At 46.3% G+C, this 25,941-nt stretch overlaps 1 protein-coding gene across 1 annotated transcript in view; it reads left to right on the top strand.

The window, feature by feature from the left end:
• The window catches only part of MAOB (monoamine oxidase B), a 70,015-nt gene extending 58,310 nt beyond the window's left edge, over nt 1–11,705 (top strand). The window contains exons 10-14 of the mRNA XM_042975057.1: nt 975–1,032; nt 3,746–3,843; nt 8,210–8,321; nt 9,356–9,418; nt 10,701–11,705. Of these exons, the coding sequence (XP_042830991.1) occupies nt 975–1,032; nt 3,746–3,843; nt 8,210–8,321; nt 9,356–9,418; nt 10,701–10,853 (484 nt within the window). The 3' untranslated portion in view covers nt 10,854–11,705. The remainder of the gene's footprint in view (nt 1–974; nt 1,033–3,745; nt 3,844–8,209; nt 8,322–9,355; nt 9,419–10,700) is intronic.
• Nucleotides 11,706–25,941: the final 14,236 nt, after the last annotated feature.

The raw sequence follows: 25,941 nt of genomic DNA, 5'->3' as shown, positions 1-25,941 counted from the left end.
TGCTCCTGCTGATGATGGTGGTGGTCTGAGGGCCACACGGTTTTACACCAGGAATGGAAACAATCATGCCAGTTTCTTGATAAAACTAAAGCTCAGAGAGCTTAAGGAACCTGCTCAAAATCTCCTAGTATTTAAGTGTTCTGCAGAAGCAGCATGCAAAGCTTTTCTGGCTGTTTCCTCTTTCCGCTCTGGCCATTGCCTGGTTGGGGGACGGAGGCTGACAGGAAGGGGGATCATGTCCAGATCCCTCCAGAATCTTTAGCACTTAGCAGACTGACCGACTTCAGAGGTACACACTGTTTTCTCCTTTTTTAAAAAATGTTTATTTATTTTTGAGAGAGACAGTGGGGGAGGGCCAGAGAGACAAGGAGACAGAGGATCCAAAGCAGGTTGTACCCTGTCAGTGCAGAGCCCGACGCAGGGCTTGAACTCACGAACAGTGAGTTCATGACCTCAGTTGACGTCAGACACTGAAGTACACAGTGTTTTCTTGAATGAATAAACAAATTGCCGGGTGCCCCCTGCAATGCAGGCCATGTATCACTTTGTCTCCCTTAATACTATTTGTGACCTCATAGATTTAAGACATTTGGAATAGATACAAAATGCCTTGTTGGGGCATCTGGGTGGCTCAGTCAGTTAAAGCGTCCGACTTCGGCTCAGGTCATGATCTCACGGTTCGTGGGTTCAAGCCCCGCATCGGGCTCTGTGCTGACAGTTCGGAGCCTGGAGCCTGCTTCGGATTCTGTGTCTCTCTCTCCCTCTGCCCCTCCCTGTTCCCACTCTGTCTCTCTCTCTCTCTCTTTCAAAAATAAAATAAACATCAAAAAAAATTTTTTTTTAAAGAACAAAGTGCCTTATTTGGAAAGACTAAAATGAAATGATTAGTGGAAGCAACAGCTCACAGGGTCTTTTACTTTCTTTTGTTCTTCGTTTTCACTTTTGTCTTTTTCTCCCCCCCACCCCTTCCATAGGATGAAGAAACTCTGTGAGCTTTATGCAAAAGTTCTCGGCTCCCAAGAAGCTTTGCAAGTAAGGCTGTGTTTCATCTCTTTCCCGAGAGAGAGATCTGGCTGTGTCCTCAAGGGACTACTGGGGAGGGGCTCACGCAAGTAGGGTTCTAGAGCCCGTGTTTTCTTGGAAATCTTCTCGGAAGGTCTGCACGGGGCTCGTCAGCTTCCAAGTTGTCCCAGAGAAGATGGGTCCCGGCTGTGCCCTTGGCAGCTCAAGAACCCTGCAGCGCTGTTGCGTATCCGGTGATGCTACACTTGACCCTGAGTTCAGAGCTCTTCCTGGCTCTTGATTTTCTTCAAGATAAACCAGCAGTAACCCCCCACCGACCCAGGTGGATAAAGGCAGGATGGGGCGGGACAGAGAGGCAGTGTGGTAGGGGCATTTGGTGACAGTCAGAGGACCCAGTGTGCCCTTAACCAGTAGCCGTAACCACCTCCCTGCTCCGTCTTTAAAGCAATGAATTGATGTTCTTGTTACATTCACCGGACTGCTGGCTCTTTAACGTTCGAACATGGATTAAAATCACCTTTTGAAAGCGATTATTAAATCCAGTTATCCATGAAACATTTGAAGACAATGGGGACCCATGTACATATGAGCAGTTAGAGCGTGAGAAAAATCTAATGAGGGGGCTAAGAATGTTTAACGTGCTAAGCCTCTTAAATCCAAATCTCCCCAATGCACACCGTGACCTAGTTGAGCAGCTACATGGCTTAATCTTATTACTTTCACACTTATCTTGCTCAACTTCACCGTGGCTCGCTTCCTCCTAGTCAGGCTGCTCTGGCTTTTCAGTTTATCATTTTTGTTCATTCTTTTTTTTTTTTTGTAATGTTTATTTATCCTTGAGAGAGAGAGACAGAGCACAAGCGGGGGGAGGGAGACAGAATCCGAAGCAGGCTTCAGGCTCTAAGCTGTCAGCACAGAGCCCAACGTGGGGCTCGAACTCATGGACCATGAGATCATGACCTGAGTCAAAATCAAAAGTCAGATGCTTAACTCGCTGGTATGGGGTGCCTGCATGGCTCAATCGGTTAAGCGTCTGACTTCGGCTCAGGTCATGATCTCACGGTTCGTGAGTCCGGGCCCCACATCAGGCTCTGTGCTGACAGCTCAGGGCCTGGAGCCTGCTTCTGATTCTCCCTCCCCTCAGTTCCTCCCCTGCTCACACTCTGTCTCTCTCTCAAAAATAAATAAAGATTAAGAAAAAATTTTTTTAACTTGCTGAACCACCTGGGCGCCCCTCTTGAACAGCATTTTAATTAATTTATTTTTTTAAATTTTATTTTTTTTAATTTACATCCAAATTAGTTAACATATAGTGCAACAATGATTTCAGGAGTAGATTTCTTAGTGTCCCTTACCCATTTAGCCCATCCCCCCTCCCACAACCCCTCCAGTAACCCTCTGTCTGTTCTCCATATTTATGAGTCTCTTATGCTTTGTCCCCCTCCCTGTTTTTATATTATTTTTATTTCCCTTCCCTTATGTTCATCTGTTTTGTCTTTTAAAGCCCTCATATGAGTGAAGTCATATGATTTTTGTCTTTCTCTGACTAATTTCACTCAGCATAATACCCTCCAGTTCCATCCACGTAGTTGCAAATGGCAAGATTTCATTCTTTTGGATTGCCGAGTAATACTCCATTGTATATTTATACCACATCTTCTTTATCCATTCATCCATCGATGGTCATTTGGACTCTTTCCACACTTTGGCTATTGTCGACAGCGCTGTTATAAACATTAGGGTGCATGTGTCCCTTCGAAACAGCACACTTGTATCCCTTGGATAAATACCTAGTAGTGCAATTGCTGGGTCACAGGGTAGTTCTATTTTTAATTTTTTAAGGAACCTCCATACTGTTTTCCAGAGTGGCTGCACCAGCTTACATTCCCATCTTGAACAGCATTTTTAAACAGAAAACACCAGTCATGGGGTGCCTGGGTGGCTCAGTCAGTTAAGCATCTGACTCGATTTTGGCTCAGGTCATGATCTTACACTTTTGTGGGTTCGAGTTCTACATCGGGCTCTGCGTTGACAGTGCGGAGCCTGCTTGGGATTTTCTCTCTTTCTCCCTCCCTCTCTCTCTCTCTCTCCTCCTCTCTCTGCCTGTCTACCCCACTCACACCTGCTCTCTCTCTCTCTGTCTAAAAGAAAAATAAGGGCACCTGGGTGGCTCAGTTGGTTAAGCCTCCAACTTCAGCTTAGGTCATGCTCTCACAGTTCATGAGTTCGAGCCCCACGTCGGGCTCTGTGCTGACAGCTCAGAGCCCAGAGCCTGCTTTGGATTCTGTGTCTCCCTCTCTTTCTGCCCCTCCTCCTCTCGCGCTGTGTGTGTGTGTGTGTGTGTCTCTCTCTCTATCAAAAATACACATTAAAAAAATTAAAAATAAAAAAATATATTCATAAATACATACATAAAACAAAACAAAATAAAAGGTAAGACCAATTTAAAAATGGAACAAGACAGTTGCAGTTGACGAACGGTTCCTGACACATGCATCCACCAAGTGAGAGAACTTTTCTTGGGTCAGAATTTCTTCAGAGTTTATTAGCAAGGACACTTAGCTTCCCGAAGATATGTCTCTAACGTTATCGGGCTAAGAAGGCTCTATTTCAGATCGATATTGGTTCTTCAGTAGGAAGCCTACCAGACTGTGTTTGATTTATTCCAGCCTAGCTGGCTTCCTCTGGGTCTCCTCTAAGCTTTTGTCCTTCCGTCTTGCAGCCCGTCCACTACGAAGAGAAGAACTGGTGCGAGGAGCAATACTCCGGGGGCTGTTACACCACCTACTTCCCCCCTGGGATCATGACTCAATATGGAAGGTAGAGCAAAAGCGCGCTAAGCTGTCACTGAAATTCCGTGAGTCTGAATCCAGACTCTAAATGGGTTCCGATGGCTTTTCTCCCTTTTTTTTTCTTTTTTGGTAAATTCTTACAAAAGACAAGAAGGAGCAAGAAATCCCCAGTTTCCTTTGCATCTTGTGAATCTCATGAGTGAAGTCATTCTAATTCTCCATCATGCTGGTGCCTTGCCCTCTGAGTCCCTCTGAAGGAGCGGGCCCAATCAATGTAACCAACGAAGGTTGCCACATAAGAACAGGAATTCAGAGAGTCAGAGGGCTCACTTGTATTGTCAGAAGAATTATCTTTATACTGACTTTAGAGCTCAGTAAGATCTCCTTAAGTGGAACCGTAGACCTGCCCGCATGGGTACAGCATTAATAAAAGCAATCCTCAAGTCAGAATTGCTTTGAAGTTTATTATCAAGGACCCCGACCTGCCCAATTTTTGGATTTGCTAAGTATAGAATACGTCCATAGTAATCGCTTCATTCGGGATTTATTGGCTAAGTGCCAACCATTTGCCAAACACCGTGCTAGAAACTTCGATACTGAGAAAATTCCTCCCTGCCGTGAAGGAGCTGACAGCGTTGGGGGCTGTGGTGGGGATTGAGAGAAGAGAGGACAGCAGACATTGTGGTAGGTCCTCTAACAGATGGGCTTACAGATACCATGGGGGACCCAGGGAGGGATCGGCTTGCCTGACCGAGAGAAATCTAAGAAGGCTTCATAATACACATACCACCTGAGGAGTATAGAAGGCGGGGAAAGATATTGGAGAACGCATCCTGGGCAGATGACCATTATGAGCAAACACTTGGAGTCCTTCAAGTTTATGGGTTGTCTGGGGAGAGTTCTGCATGACTGGGCTCTGGGTGACATTGGAAAGGGAATAGAGAATCAGAAAAGCAAATAGGATCCTTTGCCTCATAGAACACGATCAAGAATACAAAACTTACCCTTTCAACAAAGAACGGCCGATCAGAGCATCACTTTTGGTTTTGGTTTCGTGATTCGATTAGATCTCTGACCACGGGCTGACAAGTTTTATGCTCAATCCCATAAGGTGTTGCAAGAAAATGTCTCTCTGGCATTGGGATGGTGGGGAGTGAAAAGGAGATTCACCCACACTGGCGTGACCCTGGCCACGTGACAGAAGCAATGTAGACCCCATCGTGTCGGGCATTGGTGGTGACATGATAATGCCCTTTTTTCATCTTTATTTCTTCCCAAGGACGTGTGTCAGCCTTCATATCGCTAGCTGCAATTCGTAAGGTAGAAACTAAGGCTCAGTATATCTTCCTTTGACCCTTCAGGTTTATGACATTTGAGATACTGCAGAGAGGGTTATCTTCATGACTCTGGAAGTACACGGAAAAGATCCTGCTTCCAGATGAAGACAGGGGGCAGTATTGACAGTGCTTTAGTAAAGAACACATATTTTACTTATTATTTATTTTTTAACATTTTTATTTTTATTTTTATACATATTTATTTTTATACATATTTTTTAACAAATATTTTAATTAAATATTTGTTAATGTTTATTCACTTTTTGAGAGACAGAGTGTGAGCAGGGCAAGAGCAGAGAGAGAGGGAGGCACAGAATCCAAAGCAGGCTCCGGGCTCTGAGCTGTCAGCACAGAGCCTGACGTGGGGCTCGAACTCACGAGCCGCGAGATCGTGACCTGAGCCGAAGTCGGACGCATAACCGACTGAGCCACCCAGGCGCCCCAAGAACCCATAGTTCTTAAGGAGTTTTACTTCCGGGTAGACAGAAAAACTAATGGTAGTGATGAAGCAGTGAAACACATAAAGAAATATTTTACTCCAGCAAGCCATGAGGAATATACGTGGAAATATCCTTTTTTGTGAATAGATACCATCTGCTCACTCACCTGCGGTAAAAAAGGCAGGGACGTTTCTTCTCCAGCTGTTGGACTTCCCCCCCCCCCCCCCCCCACAAGCGAAGATTTGCACATGGCAAGTAGAGAAAAACTATCTCTCTGTTTGACCTTAATTCTTGGTTTTTACATTTTTACGTGGCAACGTATTAGCCTGACTAGTTCTCTAAGCCTTTCTTCTCTCCTCTAATATTTCACTCTAGGATTTGGCCAGGCCTTCCATCCTGGGGTTTCCAATTTGGGGGTTAGTTCCCTCAAGCTGAAAAAAGCCAACATGTGGTGAAAGCGACATTGTTTAATGAACTTGGAGAAAGCAAATTTACCTTCTCTGGCAGGGAGCCCTTCCTGAATACCCTTAGGCTCTCCAGACCATGCTGGCTATGGATCATTCCAGATTATTCCATGCACTATAGTCAGTATTTAATATTCTACAGTATCTTGTCTTCTACTTCCTACTTGGCAACAGTAAGGGCCAATGAAAGAAAACCCCACTAATTGAAGCATGCCCATTTTTTGGCTGATAAAAGTCTTGGTGGTATACAGGGTTGACCAAGATAAGAGTTTGGTTGTTCGCTCTGGACATCCACATCCTTTACTTGATATAATGGAAACCTGATGGGGAGCCTGGGTGGCTCAGTTGGTTAAGCATCCGACTCTTGGTTTTGGCTCAGGTCGTGATCTCACGGTTCGTGGGTTTGAGCCCCGTGTCGGGCCCTGGGCTGACAGCTCAGAGCCTGGAACCTGCTTCGGATTTTGTGTCTGCCTCTCTCTTTGCCCCTCCCCCACCTGGGCTCTCTCTCTCTCTCTCTATCTCTCTCTCTCTCAAAAATAAATATTAAAAAAATTGTAAAAAAAAAAAAAAAGGAAACTTAAGATAGGATGAATAATGACATCATAACAGTGCTCCCCATATGGTGTTTTTGTCAGGGTAGCAACAAACCATCCCTCTTAGAAGCTAAGTTCTAACACACTTTTGTCCCATTGTATAGCGTATGGGCACTCCTTCCTAACTAGTGACGATGATACACGAGACAAAGCATAGAGGATAAAAAACAGAGACCTGGACCTCTGGGAGACCTAGTTCAAATCCTGGCTCTGCTATTTTCTAGCAGTGTGGCTCTTGGCACATTTCTTCAGGCCTGTTTCTTCATGTGAAAAAGGGGACAATGATAACAGTAGCTATGCCGTGGAGTTCTTGAAAAGGATCAAGTAATTCAGTAGAGGGAAGAAGTATAACCAGGTGGCTAAGACTGTGGGTGCTGGAGTCAAATGGCCTGGGTTCAAATACCAGCTCTGCCACTTACTAGCCATTACCTAGAGCGAAGGACTTTGTGGCTGGTTAGACTCCCCCGGAAGCAGACTCTGAAGCACAGGTAGCACATGAGCTACGTATGAGAGAGAGCCCTTGGTGTCGACGCTTGTGGAAGTGAGAGGAAAGAACCAAGAGTAGGAAGAGGGAGAAGTTGGACCATGATGTAGTCTCGTGAAGGCCTCAGCTGATCCCCTAGGGAGCTCTGGAGGTAGGATGGCCCGTGAGAGTTGTTCCAAGTTGGAGCAAGGGGGTTAGGTCTTTACCACCCCATGATGATTGATCATTGAGTGCTTCTGCTTCTGGGAGAAGGCATGACCTTGAGATGAGACAGTTTTCTTCAGCAGTCTCCAAAGAGGATTGACATCAGAAGGCATGTTCTGGAAGCACCCCCCCCCCACCCCCGCCCCCCGGCCAGTAGCTGGGAATAAATCCTTCATTCTTGCCAGGGCAGGCGGGGGGGTCTTGACAGTGTTTCCCAATGACACACAGTCTCTGTACCTCCATAGTCTCATCTGCAAAATGGGGATGATAACAACACCGACCTCATAGGGCTGTGATGAGGATTGATCCAATTAGAATGCAGTAAAACTCTTAACACTGGTAGAGGGAGGCGCTCAGTGAGCGGTAGTCTTGTAGCCGTCGTCAGACCCACAGATTTGTTACCGGTCACCAGTAGAAAACTTTTTAGAACTCATTGGACCGTGCTCACTAAGAGATGGGGAATCCAAGAGCTCGGCGAGAGGAAGTGATTTGCCAAGTTCATTGCTGGAATAGCCAGGTAGGGAACCGGGACATGTATCACCTTGCTTACAGCTGGTGAGCCATGAACGGAGCTATACATGACTTGGCTCAAATAGTCCCAAGTTCCACGTAGGTGAAGTAAATACATACTCCCCTGATGTCAGTCCCTTTACCTGTAAGCTCTTGGTGCAGGAGGGGACTTCAGCTTGCATTCCTTGTCTGTAACAAGGACCATGCGATAGCTAGAGGAAGCTGTGAACCTTATTCCAGAATTGCCAGTGTGCTCCTGATGTTTAGTATCGGAGGAAACCGACCACACTCAGTCTTTGCGGGCAGGCTCTTCTCTGACTCTCTGAGACTGACCACTTTTACCTCTTTGCTTTTGTTTCAAGGGTTCTACGACAGCCCGTGGGCAGGATTTATTTTGCAGGCACCGAGACGGCCACCCACTGGAGTGGCTACATGGAGGGGGCTGTGGAGGCCGGGGAGAGAGCAGCCAGAGAGGTAAGGCCTCGGGGTCACGGGCTGTGGGGAAGGAGGCAATGCAGGAGTCTGACAAACAGGTCGAAGATGTCTGAGATCCTGGAGGCCAACTCCCCAGTAACCTCCACCTGAAGATCCATGAAACACCGCTTTTAAAAATTTTTTTAATGTTTATTTACTTTTGAGAGACAGAGAGACAGAGGGCGAGCGGGGGAGGGGCAGAGAGAGAGGGAGACACAGAATCTGAAGCAGGCTCCAGGCTCTGAGCTGCCAGCACAGAGCCCGACGCGGGGCTCGAACCCACGAACCGTGAGATCATGACCTGAGGGGAAGTCCGGCACTTAACCGACTGAGCCACCCAGGCGCCCCATGAAACACCATTTTAACAGTATTCTCAGGAACAATGAACATCTTAATCCAGAAGCAATAATGAAAATATCTGTCATGGAACCCAAAGTAAAAAGACCCTATGGGGCAAAAGATCACTATGGATATACTTAAAAGATAACCTAGGTCTAATATAAAACCAAACACATTTTTATTATGACTCAGAATTCATTTATATATTTCCTGACAACCCCTATGATCTCATGTTCAAAACTACTAAAATTTCTGGTGAGCCTAACAGTTGGAGCCTCTTATGTTCTAGATGAAAGACCTTTTAGAGCCTTTTAAAGGTTGAATGGACCACATTGGCTTTTACCCTGGTGTTTTGATGGATATCCCAAGAGACGTTCAGTTAGTCCTGTATTTTTTATTTAAAATTTTTTTTTCTGTTTATTTATTTTTGAGAGAGAGAGAGAGAGAGACAGAGCACGAGTGGGGGGAGGGGTAGAGAGAGAGGGAGACACAGAATCCGAAGCAGGCTCCACGCTATCAGCACAGAGCCAGACATGGGCGCTTGAACTCACAAACCGTAGAATCATGACCTGAGCCAGAGTTGGACGATTAGCCGACTGAGCCACCCTGGCGCCCCCAGTTAGTCCTTCAAAGAGCAGATTCGCAGGAAGATGGTGTCACTTTTACTATTCGCGAAAATAACTCTTTCTTTTCAGATCCTGCATGCCATGGGGAAGATCCCAGAGGATGAAATCTGGCAGGCAGAACCAGAGTCAGTGGTAGGTTGCATTTTATTTCATGAATTTAAATCTCCTTTCTCTAAAAACAATTATTTGCAGAAAGAACCACTTGTATATAGTCCCACGCCTTTCCCTAAGTGATTCAACCCATGCATGCTTAAAAAGATAACCATGATGGAGACCAATTGGACAATAAATTTCATATTAAAAAAAATTAAAAAATTAAAAAAATCAAAATAAAATAAAACCTCCGGTTTTTCAGAAAAAAAATGGAAACCAATTTGACAATGAATTTCATATTTAAAAAAATACATAAATAATAAAAAAATAAAAAATTAATACAAATAAATAGGTAAATAAAATAAAATCACTTACTGTTTCTCAGGAAAAATAAATAAATAAATAAATAAATAGACAGATAGATAACCACGAGTGAGGGCAGAGGTGAGAGAGATGTAAAAGAAATCGATAAATTTGTAGCTGCCACATCCATTGCAGATTATCAGGGGGAAAAAAAACACGATTTTTTTTTTTTGGCCAGAGAGTTCTAGGACATATTAAGAATTCAATGATTGCCTGCTGAATATATCTCTAACCTGGTGATTCCCAACAAGGGGTAGGAAACGAAAGGAAGATATGTCAGCATCCCCTGTCTACAGTCCAAGGGATGCAGCGGAATGAAACGGAGCAGATTTAGATTAAAAACAGCATTTGCAGTATACGCCCTATTACTTTTCTAATAAAACCTCAGGAACTTTTCCTATAGAGCGAAATGCATTGCAGAGGACAAGGGTCAAAAGGGTCAGAGTTACTCCTTGATCAAGGTGAAAAGTAAAGCTCTGCCAGTGCCCATCACTGTCTTAGTGCCTCTGTCAGAGATGGGACTGGGGGCTGAATGGACCGCGGATTCATTCCCCTCAACAAATAGTGCCTTTGTAGCTACTCTGCCGCGGCCACCATGTTAAGGGCCTACCACTGCGTCCACGGGGCGACAACATGTGGGGAGAACAGGTGATAACCAGAAGGCACAAGGCTCATGAACCAGACACGCCAGGAGTGTGAAAACAAGGGGCCATCTTGGCCTGGGGACACAGGAAAGGCTCCCCCAGGAGCCTGTGAACTAAGACTGGAAGCATGACTCCGCATTAGCCAAGTAAAGGGCCTAGCGGAGAATGGGGGATGCGTGTCATGAGCAGCGGGCACTTTATATTTAACGGCCCAGCGGTTGGCAAGAGTGGGTCATGTTCAGAGAGCTGGAGGAAATATTTCTGGAGCAAAGCGCGTAAGCCCCGTACTGACAGCGTATGTTCTCCGAATCCAGGATGTCCCCGCGCAGCCCACTACCGCGACCTTCTTGGAGAGACATTTGCCCTCTGTGCCAGGCCTGCTGAGGCTGCTTGGACTGACCACCATCCTTTCGGCAACCGCTCTCGGCTTCCTGGCCCACAAGAGGGGTCTACTTGTGCGGTTCTAAGGAGGGGGCGTCTGTAACCACACTTTCCCTTTACTCCGTCGGGTGTGTGGGTTTGGGGAAGGGGTTGCAATAAAGTTCCAAGAAGACGTGTAGACTGGAGAATGAGGTGGGGAGCACGAAGACAAGTCAGACTTCTGACCGCAGCACACACAGTATGTCTTCTTCCGTTTGGCCCCTACGTGTGGTCCCCCATACCTGGCTTCGCGCTCTGTCTTGCCCATGTCCCGCTTTACCACCCCCAGAATCTTTACAGTAGCTAAACAGGCTCTTTGAGGTCCTCGCTGTCCCACAATGCACCTTGCCCATGCACAAGAAAGCTAGTTTTTTCCCCACCTCTGTGGCTTTGTGCTCGTCTCTTACATATAACGTCCTCTTCGTCCAAGTTCTCTGCCTTTGTCCTTAGAATCCCATAATGTTATCGCTGGGCCTTAGAGACCACCCAGGCTTCACCTTCTATTATAGTGGTGATCAAACCAAGGCCAGGAGGGGCAGAGCTGAATGAATTGCCCCAGGTCTACAATAAGCCACTGATACCTGGGGGGCTAGAACACAGGTCCGTTGCCTTTCCCACCCCTCAGTATGTGTGCCCTGATCACCCTCTTCCACTCCCTGCCATGGTCACTGATGGCGTTCCTTTGTGTGGGTTTGCTCTGTACTGAGTTGTTACGCGCTACGCAGTGCTACTCGTTATGTATCCTTAAGTCTTACTGTCTCATGCAATGCGTCTTCGGATGATGTTAATTTCTTGGAGGATAGGAATCTTGTCTTTTCTTCCCTTTGTACCCTCCATTGTGTCTGGATACAGAGGTCAGCACACATTTAGGCAATCTAAAATAAAGTTGATTGACCAGATGTCTGTTGTCTTCTTTTGGGGGGTGGTGACTTTCGAGGTTTTGACCGATCAAATCAAGATCCAGTATTAGGCACATAACTGTGGGTTTAATGTATTTGGTCAAAATTTCCTCGAGGCCTAGATGATGCATGCATTTTGACTGCGTGACCCATCATGGGCGATGTGTAGGTGAACACTTGGTAAATGATCCATAATGATATTATAAGGATGCTAAGAGAACTCCTTCCTTTCATACCCCCCCCAAAAAACCTGTCAAAGTAATTGGCATATTAATAAGATGCTTTAACTATTAAGATAATTATAATATTTCAGTTGACTGTTTCATATTCCTTATCAGTGCAAAGCTTTTTACTAGGCACACTCATTAATTTAAAAGTACAGTTTCAGAGTCCATTAAATCCTATTCAAACTACTTTTTGAATAAGATATCATCATTTCAAAATATTCGTGTGTCTCAACTCCCGAGGTCAGTTCTTGTCACAGTATATTTTAAATCCATACGTGACCATTGTCATTCCCTTCTTTAGAAAATGGTATCTATATGAGATGATGATGTTGATGAACCTTATTGTAGTAATCATTTCACAGTATATATGTTCCATCATTGTGATGTACATTTTAAACTTACACTGTGCTGCATATCAGTTAGATCTCAATGTAACCGGGGCACAAAGGTTTACCGAATTTTTAAAAAAGAAGAACCAGGGGCGTCTGGGTGGCTCAGCTGATTGAGCATCCGACTCTTGATTTGGGCTCAGTTCATGATCCCAGAGTCATGAGATCAAGCCCCGAGTTCTGCTCTGTGCTGACAGCGCGAAGCCTGCTTGGGATTCTCTCCCCCACCTCTGCCCCTCTCCCACTCGGGCACGTGCACTCTCTTTTTCTGAAATAAATCAATTTTTAAAAATAAATGGTTTAAAAAAAAAAAAAAAGGAACGGGTGCCTGGGTGGCTCGGTCGGTTAAATGTCCGACTTCAGCTCAGGTCATGATCTCACGGTTTGTGAGTTCCAGCCCCGCATCGGGCTCCTTGCTGTCAACGCAGAGCCCACTTGGGATCCTCTCTCTCCCTCTCTCTGCCCCTCCCCCCACTCATGCATGCTCTCAATAAATAAATAAACAAATAAACAAATGATAAAAAATTAAAATAAAAAAAAAACACAGGAAGAATCACATCAGGAGTTACCTTTTCCAGGAATCTTCTGGACCATCGATCCTCCATTTGGGCCAGATAGTCCTTTTCTTTGTTCTCCCAATGCCACATGCATAGACCTTGTGTCCTACACTTACCACACGATACTGCAATTGCCCAGTCATGTCAATTATCAGTTACCAAGGTAAATCCTGAGATCGACAAAAATGGGAAATGTGAAAGCCGTAAAAAACAGTTTCTTCTCCGTTAAAACTCCTCATCAGTTTTGAGGGTATAAAAAGAGTGGGGAGGCCTTTTGTGAATGGGGTAGATTAATGAAGAGATCTCTCCAGAGAGCTGCCATGCTCTGAGTCCAATGCACCCCAAGGAGGAAGGAGAGGGGTGCTACCTTCTCATCCCAAGCCTAGTGAGAGGGGTTTGTTTCCTCTGAGCGATTGACACACTCCTGAGGAATCTAAAGCCCTGGGCTCTGCTCAAGGTGCTTCTGACCAGAGAGCAAGGGACTCTCACAGAGACTGCCAAAAAATGAGAAGCTGAATAGGTATCAAAATTGGCCATCCGCAGGGGCGCCTGGGTGGCTCATTTGGCTAAGCGTCCAACTTCGGCTCAGGTCGTGATCTCGCAGTTGATGAGTTTGAGCCCTGCATCGGGCTCTCTGCTGTCAGCGGAAGCCCACTTCAGATTCTCTCTCTGTCCCTCACCCCCCTCTCAAAAATAAGTAGATCATTTTTAAAAAATTGAGCATCCACAAGGAAGGCACTGCCTGTGTTGGGGTAGTCAACGTCAGAAAGGGCCAGTATGAAAGTCTCTGAATAAAACCCCACAAGTGTCCCCATAAGAGTCGGTCTTCATGACATTCATGTCCAGAGAATATAAAACCATCGTCCAAGAGGACCACTCAAGTAGGAATGTTCACTGAGCCTCCTTCCCTCGTCCCTTTCCACGCACACCCCTGAAGTCACTTGGCCTACTGAGGCATCTCAACAGCAGTGACCAATGTCATTGGATGTGACATCATGCGATGCCCTAAGATGTCAGGGACGTCATGAGACTTCACTGAACTACAGTGGGCTGATGTCCCCTACTTCACTTCTAGTTTTTCTATGGAAACCGAGTATACCTCTGCCAACATTCCTCCCTCCCATCTGCTTTCTTTCAAACTTCAATTCTCCTTGTCCCCAATTACCTAGTCCTCTGTCACTACACACCCTTTAGGGTTTTGTCTCCTGGACAATCTGTCAGGATCACTTTACTCCCATCTTAGCCCTGGCTCCAAACTAAGAAGGACATGTTCTCATTTCAACAATCGATTAAACCTTATGATCCAAAGAAAATTGTCTAGAATGTTCTGGAATCTAAGGAACTGGGTACACAACCAGGTGCAATGTGGTGCTGGGTTTGTGGTTGTTTGTTTCCTGTTAGTTTGTTTTTTAAGTGCTGAGCAAGATTCATCAGGAAATTCTCCTGGAGAGGGAATCTTAATGACATTTCAGTCTGTAGACACTAGAAGCCAAGCTCCTGCATTGGCAACAACTGATCTAATCAGACCCTGGGCTGCTACTTTCTGATGTGATTGCTCTTGTCATTTCTGCTGAGACCATGCAATGAGTCACTGACATATCATATACCACTCCAGCAGAATGACATTTCAGCCTCTGGCCCCCACCCGTGATCCCTTTTGACCTCTTCTTTCGCCTTTCCTTACTTCACTAATCCTCAACCATTTCTTCCTTAAGCATTCTGGTTCAGTTTATTCTTCTGCTTCAAGGCAAAATGCTGAGTGGCACTGAGCTTTTGCACTTGAGTCTGACATACTGAACTGTCTTACCTCTAGGCCATTTCATTGTATTGTATTTTCTTTTCCCTAACCTGCTGTTGTCATAGACTCTTAAGTCTGAAGTTCTCTTTTGGCCAGCAAAAGGGCGGACGCAGGATTGAAAGCGAGAGATGGCTAATGTCCGGGAAAAGACAAGAGCCCCGAATAAGGGGCCTTGCCCCATTTTTATTAGGATCAGAAGGCTTACAAACATAACGATCGACGTGCACAGGACAGTGAATCTGTGAACATTAGCTTGTGGACGTGAGGGAAAGGGGGTCTCGAGGATACTTGGGGTTAGGGGTTTGGGTTAATACAAAAGAAAATCCAGGCGCTGGGCAGTTGGGAGGAAGGTTGTTTACAGCGGACATGAGGCAGCATCTCTGTTTATCTTTGCCAGCCTTGGGAATGAGACAGATAGGGGGAAATAACCTCAGGGTTGACAAGCCACCTTTTCTTTTGTTAACCATCTCCACTCCAGGCGGCTTTGTTTGCAGCACAGCGGTCCATAGTCCAATTCACCAATTTACCTAACCTGGCCCTATCCTCCTGTGAAAGCAGCTTTCTGCTATAGTATTAAATTGGGGGTGCTTTCACCCTGAATATCTAATCTTGTTATTCCTATGTATTGGGCACCTTTGTGCCATTTCTATTTCAAGCCTTTGTCTCTCTCTATTTTGAGGGGCTCTGCACCCCTCCCTATTTTGGGGTGCCTTTGTACCTCCCTATTCCTGACAGCTTTGTGCCTCCCTATTCTCAGGGTGTCTTTGCACCCCCCTGTTCTTGGGTGACAGTCTGATTTACCCAAACTTGGGGGTGAGCATTTCATGACTTTGTATTTCTTTATGACTTGTCAACCCGTTGGTGTGAGCCTGGGGCGGGGGGCGGGGAGGTTCCTAAGCTTATCCTCCACATGCTGTCAGGAGCTTTTCAATCCCAGAATCTTCCCTGTGTTATAGAAAATCAAGAGGAAAGTCCTGATTTATGGCAGAGGGTGCGGGTGGGGCAGTAGGAAGAAGACCAGAGAGCTGGCTTGGGCTGTGAGCCCCTCATCCCCATTACCCGTTCCTCTTCTCTGGCCTCCTGCTGTCCTCTGTCCGCTCTTCTCCTCTTCTGCTGCTTGTCCTCCAGTGCAGCCAAGTGCTTGGGCCCCAGTCCACCGGTCAACACTGGGTTTGGGTAAATATAACCCCTTCTGGAGTCCAAGGCTCACTGGCGATATTGGCCCTTTGGATTATGCATCTGTATGTTTTAGGAGCATCCCAAGGACAAGACGGTCTTCAAAGTAATGTTTTTCTAAAAGCTGCTTGGAGTGTTAAAATCAGGAAAGAAATTGTGTCCTTAAGTAGTGTAAGAGCCTCCCTGCCAACTCCCTGCCTCCTTGAGCCCCTTTATTCTAGGTGCCCAATGCCAAAAGCACCACTTAAGCAAAGGACAATGTAGGTGATGAAACCTGCCATAGAAAAGAGCAGTATAAGAACGGGGCTCACAGAGGGGGGCTCTAGATGCTACAGGCCATTCCCATCGGCAATGGCCATTTCTTTTTGAGCCACAAGTTAGGGCAAAATGTTGGGTATTAGACTTAGTCAATAATCAATCCTTCCAACTTCTTCCTAATAGAATCTTGCTTTGGTTCAGCTATTTGCCCACTGTTCTGCTGCAGGATAGCTAGGCTGGCCACGTCCTCAGCCCCAAGCTGTGGGTACTGGTCAGTCTAAGCGAATCGTGGTGGGCCTGTTTCCTTTGTCAATGATTGACTTAAGCCTAACTATGTTATGCAATTCTGCCTAATGGAACAAAAGAAGTCTTCTTGGGAGGTAGGCTAGAGCTTCTGGGAAAGTGAGGGAAAGGGTTCCTCACTCTTTTTTTTTTTTAAGATTTGATTTTTAAGTAATCTCTACACCCAGTGTCGGGCTCGACCTTACAACCTTGAGATCAAGAGTCACATGCTCTACTGACTGAGCCAGCCAGGCACTCCAGGGACCTTCATTCTTAAAAACAGACACATGAAATAAAAAGTCCCCTCCCATACTTCCTATGGACAAGTGTCTGGATGAGATATTTGTAATTGCTACAACCATCTAACTTTCAAGCCAATGACAAATCCCACACACAGAACAGGTCAGGGCCAAAAAAGTCACAGAGAGGGATGCCTGGGTGGCTCAGGTGGTTAAGCGTCCGACTCTTGACTTTGGCTCAGGTCATGACCTGACGGTTGTGGGACCGAGCCCCGCGTCGGGCTCTGGGCTGATAGTGCGAAGCCTGGCTTGGGATTTTTTCTCTCTCCCTCTGTCTCTGCCCCCCCCCCCACCCCGCTTTGCACACGTGTGTTCTCTCTTTCTCTCTCAAACTAAATAAATAAACATTTTTTAAAAAGTCACACAGAAACTGAGTTGCATTCCTGATGCACCCTGCTTACAAGCCTACCCTGACTCAGGATGGCTGACCATATGAAAAATAAGTTCAACAGTTTTAAATATGTGTTTTCTGGTATTTAGAGTCCAAAGCATCCTACAAGATGCACCTAACTCGACACAACTTAAGACCTTCTTTCAAGACCGTCTTAGGATAATAATCATGCTTATTATTAATTGTGATAACAGCTACCCTTCATTACGCATGTATTATTTACAAGACACTGTATATCATCTCTTTCAATCCTGAGATCACCCCCATCATCTCCATTATACAGATGAGGAGTCTGAGTCTCAGAGATGCTATGAGACAAAGGTCTCATAATCAGGAAGAGGTGGACATGAGCTTCAACCCCCCACCCCCACCCCGGGAGTTGTTCTAAACCTCTAGGTGTTCTCTTCACTTCCTGAGCCAGGCTTATAAGAAGTTATCCAGATGTCCATCAATGGATGAATGGATAAGGAAGATGTGGTATATACACACAATGGAATATTACTCAACAATCAAAAAGAATGAAATCTTGCCATTTGCAACTACGTGGAGGGAACTGGAGGGTATTATGCTGAGTGAAATTAGTCAGAGAAAGACAAATATCATATGACTTCACCGATAAGAGGACTTTCAGAGACAAGACAGATGAACATAAGGGAAGGGAAGCAAAAAGAATATAAAAACAGGGAGGGGGAACAAACCATAAGAGACTCAAATATGGGGAACAAACAGAGGGTTACGGGAGGGGTTGTGGGAGGGGGGATGGGCTAAAAGGGTGAGGGCCACTAAGGAATCTACTCCTGAAATCATTGTTGCACCATATGCTAACTAACTTAGATGGAAATTTACAAATAAATAAATTAGTAATAAAAGAAAAAAAGAAGTTATCCAGAACACCAAGGACCTGACCTCTCTGAGTTGCTAGTATTTCCAAAGCCTAGATATTTTCCTTTGCAAAACAGCTTTTTTCTTGCTCTCTTAGCACTCTGTTGAACCCCCACATCTTCTTGATATATATATATATATATATTTTTTTTTTTTTTTTTTTTTTGCCTACTGCACTATATGGATCATAGGATCATCCCCATTCAACCATAACTCAGCAAGTATATATTGAATACTATCTCTTCCGGGTCTTCTAGGTGCTGGGAATATAGTTGTGAACAAAACTGAGGAAGCCCCTCCCTCATGGAGCTTAAATGCTAACAGGTAGACAATCAGTCAGTACTGTGATGCACCATCCGTGGAGAGAAGTGTCATCAAGAAAATGCAAGCAAGGTAGGGGAAAAGTTGTGGTGTGGGCAGAGGGTGGTATGCTCTTTGGGGGAAGAGCCTTCCAGGCAGGCGAAACAGCAGGTGCAAAGCCCAAAGGTGAGAGTGTGATTGGAACATCAAAGAAATAGCAAAGGAGCCCGCAAGGCAGGAGCAAGAGTCACAGAAAACTAGCGGTAGAGGAAATAAGGTTGAGAGTTTGACGGGAGCCAGGTCATGTCTTAGGCCATAGTAAGGCTCTGGCTTTTTAGTCTGAGGGTGAAAATCTACTGGAGGGTTTCTAGCAGGCGAGGAGGTTTGGCAAATGGTGGGCCACTTGGGTGGCTCAGTCCATTAAGCGTCTGAGTCTCAGTTTCAGTTCAGGTCACGATCTCAGGGTTCGTGAGTTCAAGCCCCATGTCTGCCTCTGCACTGCTTGGGATTCTCTCTCTCCCTCTCTCTCTCTCTGCCCCTCTCCTGCTCATACAGTCTCTGTCTCTCTCAAAATAAATACACTTAAAAAATGTTTTTTTCCAGGGGCACCTGGGTGGCTCAGTCGGTTAAGCGTCCGACTTCCGCTCAGGTCGTGAACTCACGGTTTTTGAGCTCGAGCCCTGCTTTGCGCTCTGTGCTGACAGCTCGGAGCCTGGAGCCTGCTTCGGATTCTGTGTCTCCCTCTCTCTCTGCCCCTCCCTCACTCATACTCTGTCTCTCTTTGTCTCAGAAATAAACATTAAAAAAAAAAAAAACTTAAGGGGCGCCTGGGTGGCTCAGTTGGTTAAGCAGCTGACTTTGGCTCAGGTCATGATCTCACGGTCCATGAGTTCGAGCCCCACGTCGGGCTCTGCGCTGACAGCTCGGAGCCTGGAGCCTGCTTCGGATTTTGTGTCTCCCTCTCTCTGACCCTCCCCTGTTCATGCACTGTCTCTCCCTGTCTCAAAAATAAGTAAAACGTTAAAAAAAATTTTTTTTTAATAAAAATTTTTTTTTAAATAAAAAAAAATTTTTTTTTAAATAAAAAAAATTTTTTTTTCCGAAAAATTTGTTTGTAAGAATTACTTTGTAGAGGATACTATGGTCTGCCACCCAGATCCCTCTGCTGGGGACTAATGGTCCTCCTTCTCCCTGGAAGTTAGGAAGCTGATAGCTCATGGCTTTATCCCTTTCTGTAAGCTGATGAAACCCCCTGGCCCAAAGATCTGCCCCTCCCGAGGGGTAGTCCACATCCAATGACTGGGCTCAGCTGACACCTCTATGGCAATGAGGTCATAGTTCAACTTCACCTTCTGCCCAGTTTTGTTTCCCTCACTCCCTCATAGGTGTTGATCCCAAGGGCACCCTCGGGAAAACTTCCTTGGTTGCCTGGTCTAGTGTAATAGATTGGAGAGATCTATTACATATCCATGGACATCCAAGTGTGGATGGCAGGTAGACTATTGACCATGCCTGTTAGAGTTTAGGGGAGAGTTTGGGGCTGATGATATAATTTGGGGAGCCCTGGGATTGAGTGTAGATAGAGAAATGTCTGGGGATGCGCCCCGAGACATTCGAACATTTCGTGTGAAATGTTCCGTATATATTCGCTCAATTGCAAGCAGTTGTGATTCTGGGGCGCCTGGGTGGCTCTGTCAGTTGAGCATCTGACTCTTGATTCCAGCTCAGGTCATGATCTCACAGTCCGTGGGTTCGAGCCCCACGTCAGGCTCCATGCTGACAGAGTGGAGCCTGCTTGGGATTCCCTGTCTCCCTCTCTCTCTTCCCCTTCCCTGCTTGTGTTCTCTCTCCCTCTCTTTCAAAAATAAATAAACATTTTTTAAAAACCCAAACAAACAGCTGTGATCCCTAAAAGAACCATGGCAATTAGAGTACTCAGAAAGACTGCTGCGATCATCCATGATTTCACTCTGATCATCCATTATGAGCTACATTATTACAGCTTTTCAGTGATGATAATAACCTGATGTTAGAAGGTGAGTAGTTATTTTTTTAAATCTCCTGAAAACATTTGTTGTATATTTCTGATGTTCAGACACCTGGTGAAACGATCTGCTGTTGTTATTTATGTATTTGCTTATTGTCTGCTCCTTCCCAAAGGATTTGAGGCAACATCTAGCAGTACATGTAAATATAAAGATAATAAATCAAAACAAAATCAAGACTTGTGCCCTCAAAAAAGATGGTGGGGGGGGAAGGAAGGGGGGAATCTGAGGGACAGGACTCTGGCAAGGACACACTGACCAAGGCCTAAAGTGTCCCTGTTTTTTTAAATGTTTATTCATTTCTGAGAGAGAAACCATGGGGCGTGGGGGGACAGAGGATCCGAAGCAGGCTCTTCGCCGACAGCAGCGAGCCTGATGTGGGGCTTGAACTCCTGAGAAGCGCCGAGATCGTGACCTGAGCTGAAGTCTGACACTCGACTGACAGCCGCCCAGGCATCCCCTCCATTTTATTTTGTCGTACTGTCTGAAACATTACATCAGAAAGCCTCTTGGTTAGGGGTCTCTCAAAATGCACATTCAGCGCACCAAGTGAGCTCCTGGCACGTCTTACCCTAGTGTGAATAAGCTTCATCAGATTGTGGTGAACCCAGAGATAAAATCTTCTCCGAAGATGGATTTCTGAGCAATATTGGCATCAGGTGAGCTCGGGATGTTGGGAGACCCATGATTCTTCCTTCCCCTTCACTTTCTGGGCTCTTTCTCCGGCTCTCCCCTTCAATGTCAGCCTTTCCTCATGTCTCTCCTTGGCCTCCTCCTGGTCTGCTTTTGGTGGGCGACCTCCCCCTTTTCCAAGATCCTGTTGCCGGGAAAGGGCCCCCAACGTGTGCCATGTTTTCCGGGGGTCAGGAAGGGGGTTGCTAAAAGATCCTTTACGTGGCTTGACCTTACGTGTGTCGCCTGTTTGAAAGAGCTCAGTGAAAAAGCACACGGGCCAACTGGGATAAAGATGGGTGACGGGGAAGGGGCTTGGTGAGTTCTAGTGGCCTTTTGTCCACCCAGCAGACTGGGGCCTGAGAACCCTCTATTGGGGCTTGTACTTGTGGGCAATACCTCTTTGTTGGGCAGCCTCCCCTATTGTCAGCGTGGAGAATTTCTACCTTGTGTCTTCAGCCGCTCTGCTCCAGAAGGCCGTTCTTCAGGAAGTCAAGGGGAGGAGGGTGGGCTGGGCCAGTGAGGCTGTACCCCCAGCGCGATCCATCGGGACTTGCAATCACAGAGTATCCCTGGCTTGGTAGGGTGACCCGGATAGGTGAGCAGGGAGAGCAGCAGGATCCCAGGTGGGACTGGCAGGTGAGTTGGTCAAGGTCTCAAGGGAGACTCGGGCAGGTGGATCCAGAGGTCCCACCCTCAGGTGGGGGCAAGGGCAGGAGGTGGGAAGCTCCTGGGTTCCAGCTATATCCTGGCCTCACAGGGCAATTAAAGTGCCCAACGCAGACCACGGGCCTAAGACTGGGTCCAGACCCCATCCTCTGACAAAGATAGGTCTGCCTTAGGGAACAGGACTGAGGTTCTGTGCCTTATAACCATCAGCAGCCCCCTGGGAGGGGGCTTGAAAGCACTCACCTCATGCCAAACGATCCTCATATTGTGCCAATACTGTCTTCTCGCTTTACCTAACCAGAAATTTCACCTTGGACGGATTCATGTGTGTCTCCAGGAGTGGGAGTGCAGGGGGTGGAGGAGAAGGTTGGCCTAACTTTAAAAAATGCGGGCGGGGGGATGGGGGGGAGACCCTTCCCCGGGGTGTGCCCAATGTCAGTCCCAGCCCTTGAAGTGAGCGGGGGCGAGACTGGGTTTGTTCCTTTCTGTGCTGGTTAGTTTTAATTTGTTAATTTTGTATTTCAGCCCGATACCCAGCTTCCCCCTCAAGACTGGGCATGTCATAAATGATCGAGCAAAATAAATAATGAATAAATGCTTCTCTCTTAGATTCCAATTTAAATCCAAGGAGCCCTGGTGAGATCTGAGGACTGTTCCTGTCAATTATTTCTTCCAGACTGACCTCCGGTTACTAATTGGCTCATTTAAATTCCTTCTTTTGAGGGCATGTCGCAATGGAAGTAAAATAATTAAAGAGCAGAAAACTTGAATTTGTGGCTGGATACGTTTGAAGCTATGTCATTACCATTATGATGCCAGGCACCATATGGAATTGTGGTCCAGGGAAATGACAGTGGGTTTTAATTTTTCTCCTGCAAGTGGTGTTTCTTAGGAAAATATGAATATTAATGATGATTTCTGGTCCTTGCTTGCTTATAATCTCTATGTGTACCAAAAATACTGGCTTAAGTAAGTGCTTTTCATAAGTAACACAGGAAAACAACAATGATCGCATTTGTATGGCATATTGGGTAAATGGCTAAGGTCACTCCATGCGTGGAAGTGAGAAGCTTGGGGGTTCCAGCCACCCAAGACCTTGTCCCTCTGCTTAGAGGGCTAATGGTCCCCAGATCTCTGCACATATATACCCTATTTGTGGGGGGCCTATCATTTGGGGAGATATTAGGCATCATTTAAACAAATGTGTGATTTCAAAGTTTTAGGGAGGGAACATCAAGACGATGATAAGAGATTATGATGGAGAATTCATTGTGGGAAAGGGATTGTCAGGAAAGGCATCATTGAGGAAATGATATATCATCAGTGACCCAAAGGATTTAGCCAGGAGAGGGAGAGAGAGAATCTCCACTCCTGATGTGGAGTCCGACGTGGGCGGGGCTCGATCTCACACCCGTGAGATCATGACCTGAGATGAAATCAAGAATCAGATGCTCAACCGACTGAGGCACCCAGGCGCCCCCTTAAAGGCAATTCTTAAAATAAATCAAAGTGTACATGTGGCAATCATAAGTATTCTCAGTTCTGTGTTAAATCCAGGAACTGAAACCAACATGCTTTCCTGTCCCTGAGCTGAACAATACGGGAACCGGTCAAAATAACTTGTCCTAGGACATACTTGCTCCTCGAATACAACGCTCTGAACTGACAAAAATATATTATCTACCAAGACTAAGAGCTTGCTCATCAAGACTCCCTTCATGACCCTGACCTCACTACGCCTGTAGACTCAGCCAATCTTAACCAGTTTTCTGCCTTGCAAGATCAGCCTTAAGGATCACCAAGCCCAAGTTGAAAACCCTAGAACTCCATCAACCCTGCCCTCATTTCTCCACTGCCAATGTGGTGTTCCCCCTTACTGCAGTGAGCCCGACAAACTGAGCGTTGCCCGTTCGACGCGTCTTCTCGTCTTTCGGGAGGCCGACGCTTGACAGGGGCCTGGTAGGATACTTTTACTTTGAGGTTCTGCTAGCTAAAAGGGGGACTGAGAAGGTTTCTATAAAAGCACAGTGTTCAGTCATGGGCAGAGTCTGAAAGAACTTGGGTCAGAGAATAGATATCTCCTTGGATTAGAGAATAAAAATTTCTGTTCTCTCGTTTATTGAGGGTGAGAAACCTGGAGTCTAGTTTTGTGCTGACGTAAGACGATACGCTTGCTTCTCACGATCACAGGTTCCAGTCTTTCCGTATCGAGAAGACAGAACCGGAACCAAGAAATGGTTATAGTCAGATGTGTGTGTGGTGGGGCAGGGAGTGGGGGCATTAGCAGAAGCAGAAGAGAGTGCGTATGTTTTTAAATCATTGAAAGATCTCCCTGCTGCTCCAAATTCAGGCACCTGAAATGGAATTTGAGGACAGACCAATGATGGCATTTAATTCTTGGGTTTCAAGAGCATGAAGGCCCACGTGGCAGGTTGAATAATGACCCTGACAAAGATGTTCATGCCCTAGCCCCAGAACGATGAATCTATTGCCTTACATGGTAAAAGGGACTCTGTGGATAGGATTAAGGATTGTAAAAGAGGGAGGTTACCCTGGATTATCTGGGTGGGCCCCATTTTTAACGCAAGTATCCTCCTAAGAGGGATATCCTCAGGAGGGTCAAAGTTAAGGAGGAGGTTGTGTGTCCGTGGTAGCAAGAAACTGGAGTGATTCTGCCACCAGCTGAGCATGCTGGCAACCTCTGGGAGCTGGACGAGGCAAGGAATGGATTCTCCCCTGGAACTTCCAGAAGGAGCCGGCTCTGTCGACCCCTTGATTTTAACCCTGTGAGACTCATTTCAGACTTTTGACCTCCACAACTACAACATTAAGTTTGTGTCGTTTTACGCCACGGAGTTCGTGGTCATTTGCGATAGGACCGATGGCAAAATAATACAGCCCAGAGAATTAAAACGGCTGACATGGCGGGGCGGCTGGGTGGCTCAGTCGGTGAAGCGTCCCACGTTGGCTCAGGTCATGATCTCGAGGTCCGTGAGTTCGAGCCCCGCGTCAGGCTCTGTGCTGATAGCTCGGAGCCTGGAGCCCGCTTCGGATTCTGTGTCTCCCTCTCTCTCTGCCCCTCCCCTACTCGTGCTCTGTCTCTGTCTCTCTCTCTCTCTCACCTCCCCATGACCTTGTCTTTAGGATGCACACTCTGGCCTGCTCTGCGCAGTCTAAATACAAAACCCATCTCACCCTGGCAGCCGAAGACCTCCTTTTCTTAATATAAATCCAATTCACGGTGAGACCTACGGAGTGTATATCCAGGCTGGGGTGCACGCTTCACCCGCTTGGATGTGGTGTTTCCAGGGCACGATTGCTGAGGTCCTTCTGTTTGGTTCCAGGGACATCCCATTCACCGAACCCGCAGGACTCCCAGACACCTTTCAGGATGCCGGGCACTATTAGCCATAGGTTTTCTGAATTTGCGTAGCCCAGAATAATACAGGCCGTTGGGGGACCTCTAAGGTGGCCCCCGTACAATATAGGATCTAAAAGAAACACAATTTGGACTCCCAACGTGTAAAGAGCCGTGTAGATCTTACTGCACCACGACTCCTAGCTTTCTGTGTTCCTGGCTTGTCAAGGCAGCTTTTGAAAAAACCCCCTCTCTAGGTGCGCTGCCTACCCCCAAGTTGACTTCCTGGAACTTTCTGTTCTCCCCACCTCCCAGCCTCTCTCTCTCGCTTTTTCCAGATTAGTTCCCTGCTAAGGTAAAAGCAATTCCTTTCACCTCTCTTGGCTGCCACCAATTTTCCTCACCCCGGTGTCGTACGGACACAACAGAAACTGAGCCGCCAAACGCTTCTCACAAAACACCTTCCTGGGGGATTTTGGCAGAGGAAAGGCTGTGGACATATTAAGCATTAAATGTTTTTGATCCATGTGGCAACGGGAAAGCAAGAGAGCACAGACAAATGCGCCTGGAGGACATTCGGGGTGAAGGCGACACCCCTTCGTTTCCCCAAGAATGAAAATTCGTGAATACTTTAGGCTTTCCCTTGAAATAGCAGTATTTGGCCAGAAGATGGCACTCTTTTAAAACAAATTTAGGCCGCCCCTTCGCACAGGGAGCTGGAAGAGCGTCCTAGTTGATACAGATCTTGGGGTGCCGAGAAGGGCTGGGTAGAGAACAGGAACAGACTTAAGGTGAACAATGGTCCATGGAGCGAGTGGGACTTAACATTCAGCACTTATCGATGATGCTTGTGACTTTCTTTCCCATGTAGCCATGTTGTCGGCTCTGGACCGAATGGTGGTATCCCCACCAAAATTCCTCCGGTGAAATTCG

This window comes from Panthera tigris, chromosome X (genome assembly GCF_018350195.1).
Source record: "Panthera tigris isolate Pti1 chromosome X, P.tigris_Pti1_mat1.1, whole genome shotgun sequence".
Lineage (NCBI taxonomy): Eukaryota > Metazoa > Chordata > Mammalia > Carnivora > Felidae > Panthera > Panthera tigris.
The sequence above is the reverse complement of the archived record's forward strand: the minus strand, read 5'-3'. Positions and strand labels throughout refer to the sequence as shown.